Source organism: Talpa occidentalis, unplaced genomic scaffold (genome assembly GCF_014898055.3).
Source record: "Talpa occidentalis isolate TD23 unplaced genomic scaffold, MPIMG_talOcc4v2.1 talOcc4.3, whole genome shotgun sequence".
Lineage (NCBI taxonomy): Eukaryota > Metazoa > Chordata > Mammalia > Eulipotyphla > Talpidae > Talpa > Talpa occidentalis.
The window spans coordinates 131,485,025-131,498,633 of NW_023603184.1; the positions used below are offsets into that span (position 1 = coordinate 131,485,025).

Here is a 13,609-nt window from a genome sequence, read left to right on the forward strand (position 1 = left end):
CACTCTCATGCTTTTCTGTCAGCTTCCCCAAGTCACCAGGCTTGGTGATTTTTTATGGTCCCACACCCCACTCCTCACTTCAAGCATGATAACATTTGACAGTCTTTACATCAAAAGATTTGCAAGAACCAATTTTGTAAACTGTGAACAGGGCAGAAAGAAAAAAATATCATGAAAATGTTAACATTATTTGGATACTACCTAGCAGATCTTTTAAAACTTTTTTTTAATTCCCAAAGAAATAGACTAGTCACAGATAATTAAGCATAGTCTACAGAGAGAAGTAAGTCTGTGCACATCAATAGGCATATGTGCTAAACGTAAAAAGATATGGAATATATCAAATTCCACACGACCAACAGGTTCTGAAGTGAGTAAATGAGATTCATAAACACAGACAAAAATAAGCTCATATACATATCTTCATATTATTATATCTAGACACAATCTTCCTCTTACCCACATGGTTTATCCAATAACAAATTTTTGACACGGAAGAGAACATTTGTTTCATATTTTATTGAATTTCATTTATATTAAATTAAAAATATATTTCTGACAGATTCATGTAACAAAAAGGCAGAACAGTTTTCAAATTGTTCAGCTGGGATGATCAGTATGGAATGAGGCAAAGCAGGTCACATTCTATAATTGCCTTGTACAGGTACAATTCTTTCCCAAGACCAAGAGAGAATCCTTGAGAACTAACTGAAAAATCTAATTACAGAAATTTGAAATACTGTTTGTCCCTCATTCTCAAATAGCAACAGAAATGGGGGGAAGGAGGAGAGTGGAGTGAAGGGTTGGAGAAGAAAGAATAAGGGAAATTATACTAAAAATATACCTAACATTAAAAAAGTTAGTATGTGTTAAGTGCATAATCCTTCATAGATAAAATAGAAAAAAATCAAAATAACATTACACCACACACAATTGGCATATCCTATTGTGTAAGCGAGTGCAGAGGTTGAACACATCACAATAGTGCTGAACACAGAATCACAAGTAATGTCAAAATGATAACTTCCAACCAAAAAGAAACAATCACAAGCCAATTACTTATATACAAATCAACCCTAAAGACAATTATGTTCCAAATAAAGATGTCCACGAAAGAAAATCAAAGCAACAGTTTCCTTATTTACAAATTCAACTAGCCATGTCTTTAACAAGCTATAAAAATACTATTCACATTTTCAAACATACAGTAGTATTTTTTATTTCAAAAAGGCAGCTAACTTTGAACACTGGGATTTAAATGAAACATCGATGGCTTACCAGCTAGGTATTTTTTGCACCTCTGTCTTTTGAAGATACTTCACAAGAGAGAGGGCTTGTTTTCTGTTTAGGAGTTAAGAACATGAAGAAATGAATACAAATGTATACTAAACCTTAAGTCTCTGCCTTTTCTGTAAAGTGTCTCCCTTTATCACCTGAACCGATCTTAGTCAAATACTTTGATGGGTGTATGAGATGAGTGTTTGTGAGAGATCATGTGACTTATTTTTTTTTGTGCTAAGAATTGTCTTACAGACTAATCTCACTTTCATTTGCTCTCGAGATTAGATTGCTCGAGAAAGAGATGAACAACTAGTCTTACCATGAGAAAATGCAATTTGACATGCAGCGATGTGAGTCCCTGGTGCTCACAGCATGAGATGCAGACACACCAGCCAGTGCGGTGTGCTTTCAAAGTTAGCTGCCCTTGCACAGCTGCTCAGTTTAATAATCGACCCATTTAACAGCAGTACCAATTTATGCTACATATTTCAAAGTACCTTACTTTAAAAGAACACCTTACGTATCTACATTTAGAAAATAACTTCTTTTAGTTGATTACTGGAGTAATCCCAAAAGGGTTCTTGGAGTGCTATGGTGTAGTACCCTCACTACCCCCTCCCAGCCCCTGAGAGATCCAGAAATATACAGGAAAGTGACTCTCACATTAGGGAAAATGTATATCCCTCGCCCCCACATTAACTGAAAAATCTGGAAATGATACTCAAAAACCAGGTTATGTCATATAGGAGATATGATTTGCTTTTTGCAAAAGAGCTACAGGCCTGGGGGAAACATTTACATATTAGGGATAAAAATAGCAGTAAAGGCAAAGTGGTTTGGACAAATTAGACTATTGCCTATAGGTATGAAACTTTGTATTCATATATTTGTATATGTGTACAAATATAACCACTCCTCATGAAATGCAAAAGCAGATCATTGAAAGAAAAACTTCTTTAAAGAGCAGTAGAGAAAGAATGGCAACTTATTAGACAGCATGGATTTGCATTACAGTGAAACTGCACTCATGCATTTGTTAGATAGATGAACAATTCCAGTAAAATATTACAGGTGGTTCTCAAAGCTAAATAGCCTTTCCCTTTATGATATAAGATTCTTCATTTGTGAAAAAAAAAATTACAGCAGCAGTAAAATATTTGTGGTTGGGATAAAAGAAGATAAATAAAGTAAATAAGTTAATTTGCTAGCAAAACTCTCTGTTATATGTAAGGTCTTTATGGAAAGATTAAATCTAAGACCCACCAAAGGGTAAGTGTGCATGTGTGAGTTTCAAAATTCATCACAGGGCTGATTCATCACAAATTCCTACAGAGAAGGGCATAGTTAAGAAATTCAATCTTCATGGAAAATATCGTTTTACTATCATAATGTGTACTCTGTGCAGTCATTTATTTGAGAAATAATTTACACAATGTTCAGATTGCTAGACTCTTTTATGGAAAATGTCAGGCATCTGAGGGCAGAGACTTAAGTCATTATTTCACAAAGCAGGGTATGGGACCAAGAAGATCCACTATGGCTTAAGAGAAGTAAAGCATCTAGAGGACTGCTTTGAACTAGGGTGGTAGAAAAGTGAAAAGAATGGAGGCAGTGGGAGAAGTAAGGGTACTATGTTCCAGTGAGGTCCAGAGAGAAATTATTTTTTCTGTGTTTTCTAACAAGGTTATCGCTTACTTGCAAAACGGACTGTCAAGGAGTTTTTTCCAGGGGAATTATGTGAATACCCACATGAAATGGGGGCTTTAATTTGTCTTCTCAGCTTGTGAATAGAGAAACATTTTCTTCTGCCCAAAATACCACCTGGCTGGGAGGAATTGAGTCAGGGGTCTGCAAAAGTGGACATCCTATAATTTTGCACCTCTACAAAATCAGTGGGAATTGAACACAATGCTGGAAAATTCTGCTAATTTATAGAGATGTTTAATTAAAAAAAAAAAGCAACCCTTGATGTTAAAAGCCATTTGTCCATACAAACACAAGGGTTCCTGACCCAACACATGACCTCAAAAGTTTTATGTTGCAAGTGTGGAGAGAACCACTCTTGCAAAGTATCTCTAGGGTTAGAAGATTTTTATTGATTTTCCCCAGAGGAATAAAAGATGACCCTATTGTATAATTAGTAATGTCAAGGTCCTGCTGAGACTGTGACTTTAAAATCATGCCCAATCTACATCTGTGTGATGTTTTTTTGTTCCAAACAAAGGGCAATCAGGAGTCATGAATCTGCCTTTATGTGTCTACATGGGTACAAGGTGGTCCTTCGATGTCCATAAATACAAAGAGAGGCACAGCAGGATTCTCTGCCTAGAGCATCTACAGTAGAAGTTAGATTATCTGGCTTTAAAACAACTAGCAGCTTATAAACCTGGATTTCTCATTTGCCCTATTAAAAATCATCAGCTTAGTAACTAGAGTTCAAAATAATGGAAATACAGCAGTTGGAAATGCTTGATTTTATTTGTTTATCAGAATATTGTTAACTAATTCCTGGTTTTGGGAGATGCGAGGATATTATGGAAGATGATAGGACATGCCACAAATTTAATGTAATTTGTTTACTAAATGGCACCACTTATTCTTTGTCTCTGCATAAGGTAATAGAACATTTACGTTTCCTTTACTTCTCTTTGAAGACCTCTTACTTCATGTCACATTTGCCTATTAAACCCTACAAGGTGGTGTTTTCAAAACAAATTTTCTTTTTACATTAAGAAATGGTAAAGGAATAATACAGTGAGAAAAATTTTTACTTATAATATTTAAAAGCAGGTTTTCACAAGTGGGACCAACTCTTAATATGCCTACTTTCAGCTAAACCTAATAAATAACAATTTTAAATGGCAAACTTATTTTGTACTATGCAAAATCCATCCTACATTTCATATCCTGTATCTTATTTTGTTATATTTTGTGGTTAATTTTCTAGTTTGATTTGTTTAGCAATATTAAAATCATTTAATGTCTGATAACCTAACTAAATCTACATCTTACAGCTTATCATATTTCTGTCCAGTTTATATACATGCTTTCATGATCACCTCTTCTATTACCTTATGAACTACATATACTAGTTAAATAATTAACAATTACAGATGAATGAAAAATTCAAGTCTTGAAAGAAAGGTTAGATAGTGTTAGAAAAAATTGTATTTACATCCTTGCCTGATGGGCTTAAACCATCTTAATTTTCTTTTCACTTTTGACACTTCAAGAAGCATGTTATAGCCCCTCTAACTTCATCTAGCAGCAAAGCCTCACAGTCTTTTTGCTTGTTTGTCCTTGACCTTGGGAACAAGCACAGTCTTCAAGCCACTTTAGAATACTTTAAAAGGTATTGACACATGGTAACACTAAGAAGAACACTATTTCTTCTTTCAAGCTACAGATATTGTTATTCTTTCTGATCTACTAAGAGTCTCATATTTTTAGCTTGTACTTTTTAATATATTTTGAGTTTTGCATTGTCTTTTATGCTATTTCAAGAATATTATTTGTGAAACACTCTCATCCTAACCTGTGCTACTTATATTCAGAAAACCATTCACTGTGAAGTAGTCCAGACACCTCTTTGTACCTCAAGAAGCTTTGTGGTTCTGGATCTACCTTAGTTTAGAGGATTTCTTTGCTCACCTGTCTAAAAATTACTTCTTCAAACAACCACTTACTTTGTAAAGTTTTCCCAGAAGTCCCCAAGATAGGTATATGCTACAGAATTTAAGGATTTAATAAATACAGTCTATATAGTTTTACTATTAATTTTCCTCAGATTTACTTAGTTGATAATGCCTATCTGTATTGATACAACTAGCATCTGGAATCTTATATTCTGATGTACTTTGTAGGCCTTAATTGTTTAATTTCACTCTACTGGGTTAAATAGGCAATTCTTGGAACAACTGAAGCTCTCTTTTTTCCTTTCTCACTCTCACACACTCTTAAGTATGTTTCCATAGGGAGATGAAAATAAAACTAAAAGAGAAACTCTAAAACAAATGAAACCAAGTGTGAACTACCATTCAAAAGGAATAATAAAGTGGAAGTCTTAAGAAACTTTTGGGTAATTTTGAATTATACTTGCATTAACTCCTTGTTCATAGATTAACTGATCCGAAAGAATTTCATGGTCTAGGGATGAGACTAAATTCTCTGAATACATTTTAGCTCCTTAACAGTAAGAACATCATTTGTCTTTCATCCTTCAAAATGATTCTGCTTTCCAAATCTTGGTAGAAATGACAAAAAATTGAAAATCAGAAGAATAAGTCAAGTTCTAGTATCCAACAAGTGTATTGTCAGTGATGAGTTGGTACAGATAGATCAAGAAAGGAAGGCTTATATCCGAATCATCGTAAGTACTGATGTGAGGTACTCCTTTCCTGGAGATTGGTGAATGGTGGGAGAGCTCAGCTGTCATTCTGTGACTTCTGAATCATTCTGTGCCTTCAACCTTGGGAAGTTCATGGTTGAACTTCACTAGATGAGATCTCATAAGCCCTTCTTCCCTTGTTCTAGCTCAATCCTCGAGCTTACCATACTTCTCATAACTTAGGAAGAAACCACTTCCAATGCATTTGGGTTCATAGTCAAAGAACGAAATCTGCTGTTGATTTAGTGGTCAACTTAGAGGTCAAATACACCAATTAGCCAGTGGTGCATTCTCCATTTAGATCAGTCTGTTTGGATGATAACATTGAATCTATCCTATTTGCCAACTGCAATAAAAAACAGGTGTTTAATTCATGTCCCAAATGCATTCACAGGAGATCTTTTAACAAGCAGCTGATGTTATGATGACTGTACACAAAATAGTCTATAATAACCTTATTATAGTCTATAATAATCTTATTCCTTGACTTAAAGGAAAAATCTAAATGGCATTCCAAATTAAACGTGACTATGAGATGTTAAAGTTCTGGATAATACTACATTAATATGGGCATTCCCCATGTAACACAGAGCTTTTAGTAGACTCTAAATATCAGTTGAAAAAATAAAGGAGTTGAATGAATAGAGGGATTTCTTTTTTCAAAATAGAAAGAAACCTAGATGTTTTTGCATTATTTTTCTGAACTCTCTGCTTTACCAATGGAGATTTTCAGTTTACTTGCTTTTTTTTTTTTTAAAGGTGGTAGACTCAAATATGATCTTAATACTTCAACATTACATTATAAAGATTTTATTTTTATTCCAATGACTTGGGGCAGAATTTCCCAGAAAAGAGACACATATACAATTCTTCTATTTACTGACCTGAGGTCTCCTCTCCTGGAGACTTATTCCTTCACTCATTCCTATCAGTCGTCTTAAAGTGATATATAATAAAGATGGTTCTAGAACTAGGATGCTGTATTTGAAGAAAAAGAATTTTTATATAAAGTATCAGAGGATTATTATTTTTGATTTTAAAATAATTACATGAGCTTTTTCATGATTATTTACAACTTTTAACCCAAGGACCTATCTATGAACTGTGAATGTTTATGTATTTCTTATTATACCAACTTATGTGCAACAATTTATCTTCTACTTAATACAAATAGAATCTCATACTACAAATTCCATGAATTCAAGCCAATTCTTACTTGCATTCCTTCACATGGAGTATACAAACTGGACAACTTTCCTTGCGTAGCAATGTAGCATCACATGTGGATAATGTGCTGGCCCTTTCACCACAATCCCTGGGTACTCTTCCAAAGTCCTAATTTGCTTCATTTGGCATTTCCACAGTCTTTCTTTATCTTAGCTCTTTTTTTTTAAATGTACTTATTAGTTATTTTGCTGGTTGCTTCCATATTGCTTCATTCAATATCCAAAATGGAGTTCAGAAAGAGAACAAAAAAAAATTATAGCTTATGTGCAAACTACATTTCTGAGTATTTGCCAGGTAGACATACCCAATCCAGTGTGTTTTTTTCCAGTTCAATGGATTTCCCATTCAGGACCATCCCTGAAAGTGTCAGTAGTTTTCATGAACCACACAAAACTGTCTCTTAGCTTCCTTTCTACTTTTAACATTACCAACCACTTATCAAGTACTGTCATTCATGGAGAAGATGTTGATGAATGTAAAGGTATGGGATGGGTACATATTCAAGAGTGTAAAGCACAAAAGTTAGGGTTGATGTCATATTTGACTAATAACTTGGCCTCCCTTTCTAATTTTAAAGACTGCATATTTAAAATAGTGGCCATTTCAAAATATTAAAATATTTCTTTTTAAAGCTGTCAATTTATAGCAATACATAAGAAGCTTTGATGTAAAAATCTTTGCAATTAGAAATTAAAGCCAAAAATAGGGGAACATGTAATATAAAAGGACAGACCAAAGCAAAACAAAGTTCTCCAAACATAAGAGTTATAACTGATGGAGACTCAATATGAAAGCTAAGTTGGCCATTCTTATTTGTCAGGATAAAAACTGCTACAGACGAAACTGGACTCTCCATCTCAGTTGCCATCATATGTTAGCAAAAACGTTTTTTTTGTTCTAATGGAAATTTTATTAGGATTTCCAGGGATGCTGAAAATACACATCAGTTCCTACAGATAGGAACAGAGAGCACGTATCTTTCAAGCATCTTCACTAAAAAAGAGAGAGAGAGAAATAAAAGAGAATAAATATTATAAATTGATATGACAGCAAGCAGTACTGCCTTATATTTGTCGAACCTTCTCTAGCTGTTCCAGCCTCCTGACCAACCCATGCAGAGAAATGAAGAAACAACATGGTTCCTCCTGTCTTTCTCTTTCAGTCCTTCCTTCTAGTGTTCAAATTAGATAAGCACATAACTATCATTGCATTTCTTTATCTTCCACTGGGAACTGTCAAAACTACTGGCCTTGGGAGGAGAAGGAAGACCACGAGAGAAAGAGAGGTGGCAAGGAAAATGGAACGGGCATGTCTCTCCACTTTAAAACCACTGCTAAGCTTACACCACAGTATTTCGGTGTCTGTAGGGTGGAGGAGGCAGCACAGTGCCTGGCTTCAGGGAGAACTCAGAGAGGTATTCAGGATTCTCTGCCACCATTGGCCGGATCCGTCCATTTTGTTTATAAAAATATTTTGTGCTGTACTCCTGCAGGTAGTCTGGGTGCTGAAGGGTGCTCCGAGGCGGCAGGCTGTGGTTCCAGTAGTCAGGGTTGTCGAATGCTTTCTTGGCCTTCTCTGGCACAGACAGTATGTTGTTCTTCAGGTACTCTGCATTTCCCAAGGCATTCGCAAAGGTGTTGAGGTACAGTGGCTCATTCACATACTCATCCTCTGCCTTGGGTGGGCCATTGGAAGCATTGTGATATTCGGGATTATCCAAAGCCTGAAGATCTCCATTTTTTCTCCGAGAAACAAAAGGGTTCTCCTCCACAGGGTTCAGGTATTCTGACAGAATACAAAAATATCAGGCTCAATATCCACTTTCTGGAAAATGCTCACCAGACCAAGGCTATACAGAATGGTTAACCTCTTTATCCAGAATGATAAAGCCATAGATTTGTCTTGATTTATTCTTACAAAACTATTTTGTTAAACACTACTGAAGAAGGAGCAAGTGAGCCAGACATATTAATGACAAAACAAGGTAGCAACAAGGCCAGGATCAGCATTTTTGTTCTCTCGATTATCCACCTTTCCTTCTAATTGTGTTTGTCTCTTTTACCTATGCGACAAGTTTTTTTTTTTTTTTAACATGTTTCTGATTTCTAAAAGCAAATAATTTTTGTTGAAAGGTAAGAATTCATCAGGGTTATAGCATCTTTAAATATGGAGGAATTAGAAGTTTTTAAGAATTGTACAAATCAACGTGTGAATAGTTTTCTGCTAAGATTGAGTGGATAAAGCCAAGGCTTTTAGTTTGTATGGTTAATAACTACAGAGGTAACACGGATTTGATTGTAAATACTCCCTTGAAATCTTTTATACATAGGACACATATAAAGAAAATAATAATAAACTAATAAAACAAATTTGTTATATAGTCAACATGTCTCCAAACTGACTTGCTTGACAATACATATGCTTAAAAATAAAGCATAATTATTACAACTACTTCCAATGAGTAATAATATTCACAAAATAGTGAACTACTAGTTTGAATCATATAATATTGTTTGTTATTTTGTAGGTTTAAACCAGTCATATAGTGGCTATTTTGTTTGATTTAATCTAATAAATTCATACAGCATAAATAATGCCAAAGAATTTTTAAAAGTGCTGCTAATTAATGCTGTTCTCTATAAGCTTAATTCCACCTCTATGTCTACAACACAGAATATATATGGACATGTAAACACATATATTGTCACCCTCTTCTTATCCTCTCTTTTAATATATTCACAAAAATGACATGCTAGCTGTTCTTATTTTACTGTTGGGGGAAAGAAAGGGCAAGATTGTTGGTTGAGATGTCATCATTCCAAAATAAACTATCTATTCTGATGTATATAGAGAAAAATCCCATCAATCCAAGGTTATTTCTCCTGGATACAAACATGGACATAGTTAAGCATTAAGTATCACATACAAGTTAAGATAGTAGTGACTATTGCAATATCATCTCTGTGAATTACAGTTCAATAATTTACAAAGCAATTGGTCATTACAACTCCGTGCAAATGAAGTGCAAGTCATATTTTGTCAACTTTATAGAAAGGGAATGAGATTAAATGATATATGAAGGACACAATGTTGGATTAGAACTCAGATATTCCTCTCTTATTGAATATATTAAAGGACATAATAGGCAACATACAGAGTCTTATAGCATAATTTACTGTTGACACTTAAGACTCAGACATGCTCATTAGTTGTTATAGCAATCATCCATTGTCTCCTTTTTGATGCTGTTACAAAGAAAGTAAGAAGCTTTTCCAAAATTGAAATGTTATTTGATTTAAGTGTTTAACATTTTTACCATGAATCCTGTAAAGCTGAGCTTTGTAAAATCACACACCATGCATATTTCAAGATGTGATGATATATGTTTAAGTATACAGAGGGTCAGACACTAATTTTTCAAATGTGTTATGTAAGAAATCATAATTTCCTATAATAAAAGTAGGATATTTAAGTGACACCATTTTAATGAATCAGTCAAATTTTTTTTGGTGCCATCAAAAGCTTTGGACACTTTCATAATCTCAACAATAAGTCCAATAAAGCAGTGGTTCTAAAATCTTGTGATACGCTGTTTAATTCAAATATTCCAATAAAGGGGCTTCCCTGGTGGCACAGGGGTTAAAGACAGTGCTATCAAGCTACCGCCAGCCACTGCAGCATGAGTTTGATTCCCGGCCAGCCAGGCAGAACCCACATGGCACAGATCTTTCCTGCCTCGCCCGTTGCTCCCCTCAGCAGTGTGTTTCAGTAGATCTGCCTGTTCTGCTCCCCACTCTGTCTCTGGTGAATCCTCTCACTCCATCTCCCAGCACCTCTGGCTTACACCCCAGTTCTAGTATGCATAAATGAATAAATCTTTAAAAAATACCACAAATATTCCAATAAAGATGCATTTAGAGTTTTCAATCTTAATCATGCATAAAGTCACTTGAGGGTCTTATTAAACTCTAGATCCTTACTTAGGTGGGCCCATGACTCTGATTTCCAATAGAGCCCCTAGGGAAGGGGATGCTGCTGAATCAGATAGCATACTACATTTAGCAGCAACCTAGGTCTTTTCTGAGCCATAAATGTCACGCAGTCCGGTGTTCTGGAAAGGTCCCTCTACACACTTATGTTGATGGAAGTGATTTTGAAATGGCAATCAGTTTTGAATACTGTGTTTGTACCTTGTTTGGGTTTGTCTCGCATAGGGGTCATGTAACCTTCTTCATCCAGTTCACCTCTTGGACTCCGTTCTGGGGCAAATACTGTGGGGTCAGCGCTGTACCTCTGGGTGCTGCTATCCTCTTGGACGTGGGGTGTGACCGATTTGCGGAGGGTGCCATTACAGCAGGAGTCATCAAAAATTTCAGCTGTAGCCCCCTGAGCCACTGGCGCTTCTGGGATGGTGCTGGTCGTGGCACGATAGGGCACCGGCACCCCTTGTTCTGTAGCAAACCCGCCATCTCGGTATACAAACTGGTTCTGTCAATAAGAGAGACAAATTTGAATAAAAGTTACTGTTAGGAAAAGCTGTAAAAAGTTGATGTTAATAACCAGAAGGGTATGGAAGTTGGTCTTTCAGTAAAAAGTCAGAAATACTGTTTTTTTCCCTAATGGCTAATATATTTGAATTGTAGATAGAGTCACCTCAAATTCAATTTTTCTTTAAAAATCAATCATGGGAAAACAATTTGGAAATATACAGATTGTTTACTATCAACCTAATATATGATCTAATGAAAAAGTATTTCATGTTCCTTTCCCAAATTGCCTATTTTTAACACAAAGTTCAAAGTGATTTTCATGACAAATACAATTACCATTATTTGTAGACAGTTAAGAGCAAAAGCAAAGTTGTGGCAATTTGAATGCTGATAGTTCCTTATTGCCTTCTACTCTGTGGCTACTGACTTTGAGTCTCCAGTACCCAACTAGAGGTTTATTATTGAGATTCTGTCATTTTAGCACACAACCTATAACCACGGAGCTAAAGATAGCTTTCCTCACCCAGAAACATAATTTATGAGCCCAGGTACAACCTTCACATAAAAATTAAAAGCTGCTACTGATGCATGATATCTCAACTTTGGATTTTCTACTGAGATAAAATATCCACAAAGGCAGCTACACGGTCTACAGCTAATGCTTAGCTCACTGTTGGCAAAGGCAAAATGAGGAAATTATATGGAGACAAGAGAGAGGAAACATGGTAAGCAAAGATCAAAAATCCTAAAAGATGAAGGTTGATTGTGAAATACTTACTCCTGACATGGGGGTGTAGGCAGGAGGAGGGCTGTGTCCAATTTCACTCTAATAGGAAAGAAAAATGGAATGATGGATATAATAAGAGGTAACATGAATGAAAAAAAAAATAAAAGGAAAAGAAAAAGAAAAGTCACATGAGTCGTATGAACCAAAGAGGTAGACATGCACAACAGTGATGTTTGCTCATGGTAATATTTTATGCACTCAACTACAAATGAAGTTATGTATGTATTTAAGAATATTTAATATTTTAATTCAATCCCCAAAAAGGAAAATTTAATGGAAAATTAATATAGTTGTTTAAAAATTGAGTTGACAGTGAATAGTCCTCTGATTAACCCTAGAAGCAAAGGGACATCTGTCAATGATTTCTATAGTTATAAGTGAAGAACATTTTCCTTTGTTACATGTCAAGTGATTGAAGTGACCACATACTACAGCATTAACTTTTCTCTCATTAGAAGAAACTTATCTAGAAGAAGATAGAAATAGATTTCAATTTGCCTGGAATAAATTTTGCTATCAAGTTATATTTAATTTTTACCATTTCAGCAAAAGAGTCAACTTCTTAGTTTCTCTTTGTAAAAAGATTCATACTATTTTCTCTTTAGTGTGACTTGTGCAGTCAAAAAACAGCAGGAAATCTTGGAATATCAACTCTTTTCTTAGAAATGTGCTCTACATACATTATTTTTATGTATTTAGAGTCAGCTGTAGTCAGATTTCCATTGAAAACAAACAAATCTATATTCTTAGAGCTTTATACTCCAACCTATGGGTTAAGTGAAAATGGTGATAAAAATATGCAAAGATATTTACATTTCATATTTTAATTCTTGCTATAACTGAGTCACTTACATGATAATATAGGAACTACTTATAACTTTACTTCTCCAATAACATAACTAACAACATGCTAAAGACTATAATGAGGAAAGTTCATGATAAAATATGTACTGCATAGGAGGTGGTATTGTAAACAATAGAAAGATTGTTTTATGTATTGTTAGAAACAGTTTCAATTACAAGTGATGTAGTGAATCATGAAACATCTCAGACCCTCACTTTCCTCCTTGGCTTCCTAACAAACATTTAATGAAGACTTTCAGTGAAGACAAAGATAATGTACAATTTAATTCTGTGAACTCTGTACTATTATAAATGTGCAGAGGTAACATAAAATTTAAACATTCATATCAGTTAAACCAGTTTCCTATGGTTAAGTATTCAAAATAACAAGCTACTCATCAGTCATTTTAAAATACTTACCTGTTTTCCACATTGCCTTCAATAAAAATATATTCTGCTATATTTTAGAAAGATATGAAATCAAATATATTTGTTCATAAAGGTTGAGAAAGGAATTTTCTATATAGTCTCGTGACATGTGAAATAGGGATGTTAAGAACAATATAATCACTGCCTGGTGAAACAAATCTTGAT

General features: G+C 34.7%; 1 protein-coding gene across 3 annotated transcripts in view; it reads right to left on the reverse strand.

Annotated features, from left to right (window-relative positions):
- Positions 1-504: 504 nt before the first annotated feature.
- The window catches only part of LOC119255187 (receptor tyrosine-protein kinase erbB-4), a 964,561-nt gene continuing 951,456 nt past the window's right edge, over positions 505-13,609 (reverse strand). For 2 of the 3 annotated variants that reach the window (XM_054700043.1, XM_054700041.1), the window contains 3 exons: positions 12,164-12,211; positions 11,086-11,383; positions 505-8,680 (listed from right to left, as the gene is read on the reverse strand). In XM_054700043.1, coding sequence (XP_054556018.1) covers positions 8,235-8,680; positions 11,086-11,383; positions 12,164-12,211 — 792 coding nt within the window. In that variant the 3' untranslated portion in view covers positions 505-8,234. The remainder of the gene's footprint in view (positions 8,681-11,085; positions 11,384-12,163; positions 12,212-13,609) is intronic. The other variant, XM_054700042.1, reaches the window with a different exon arrangement.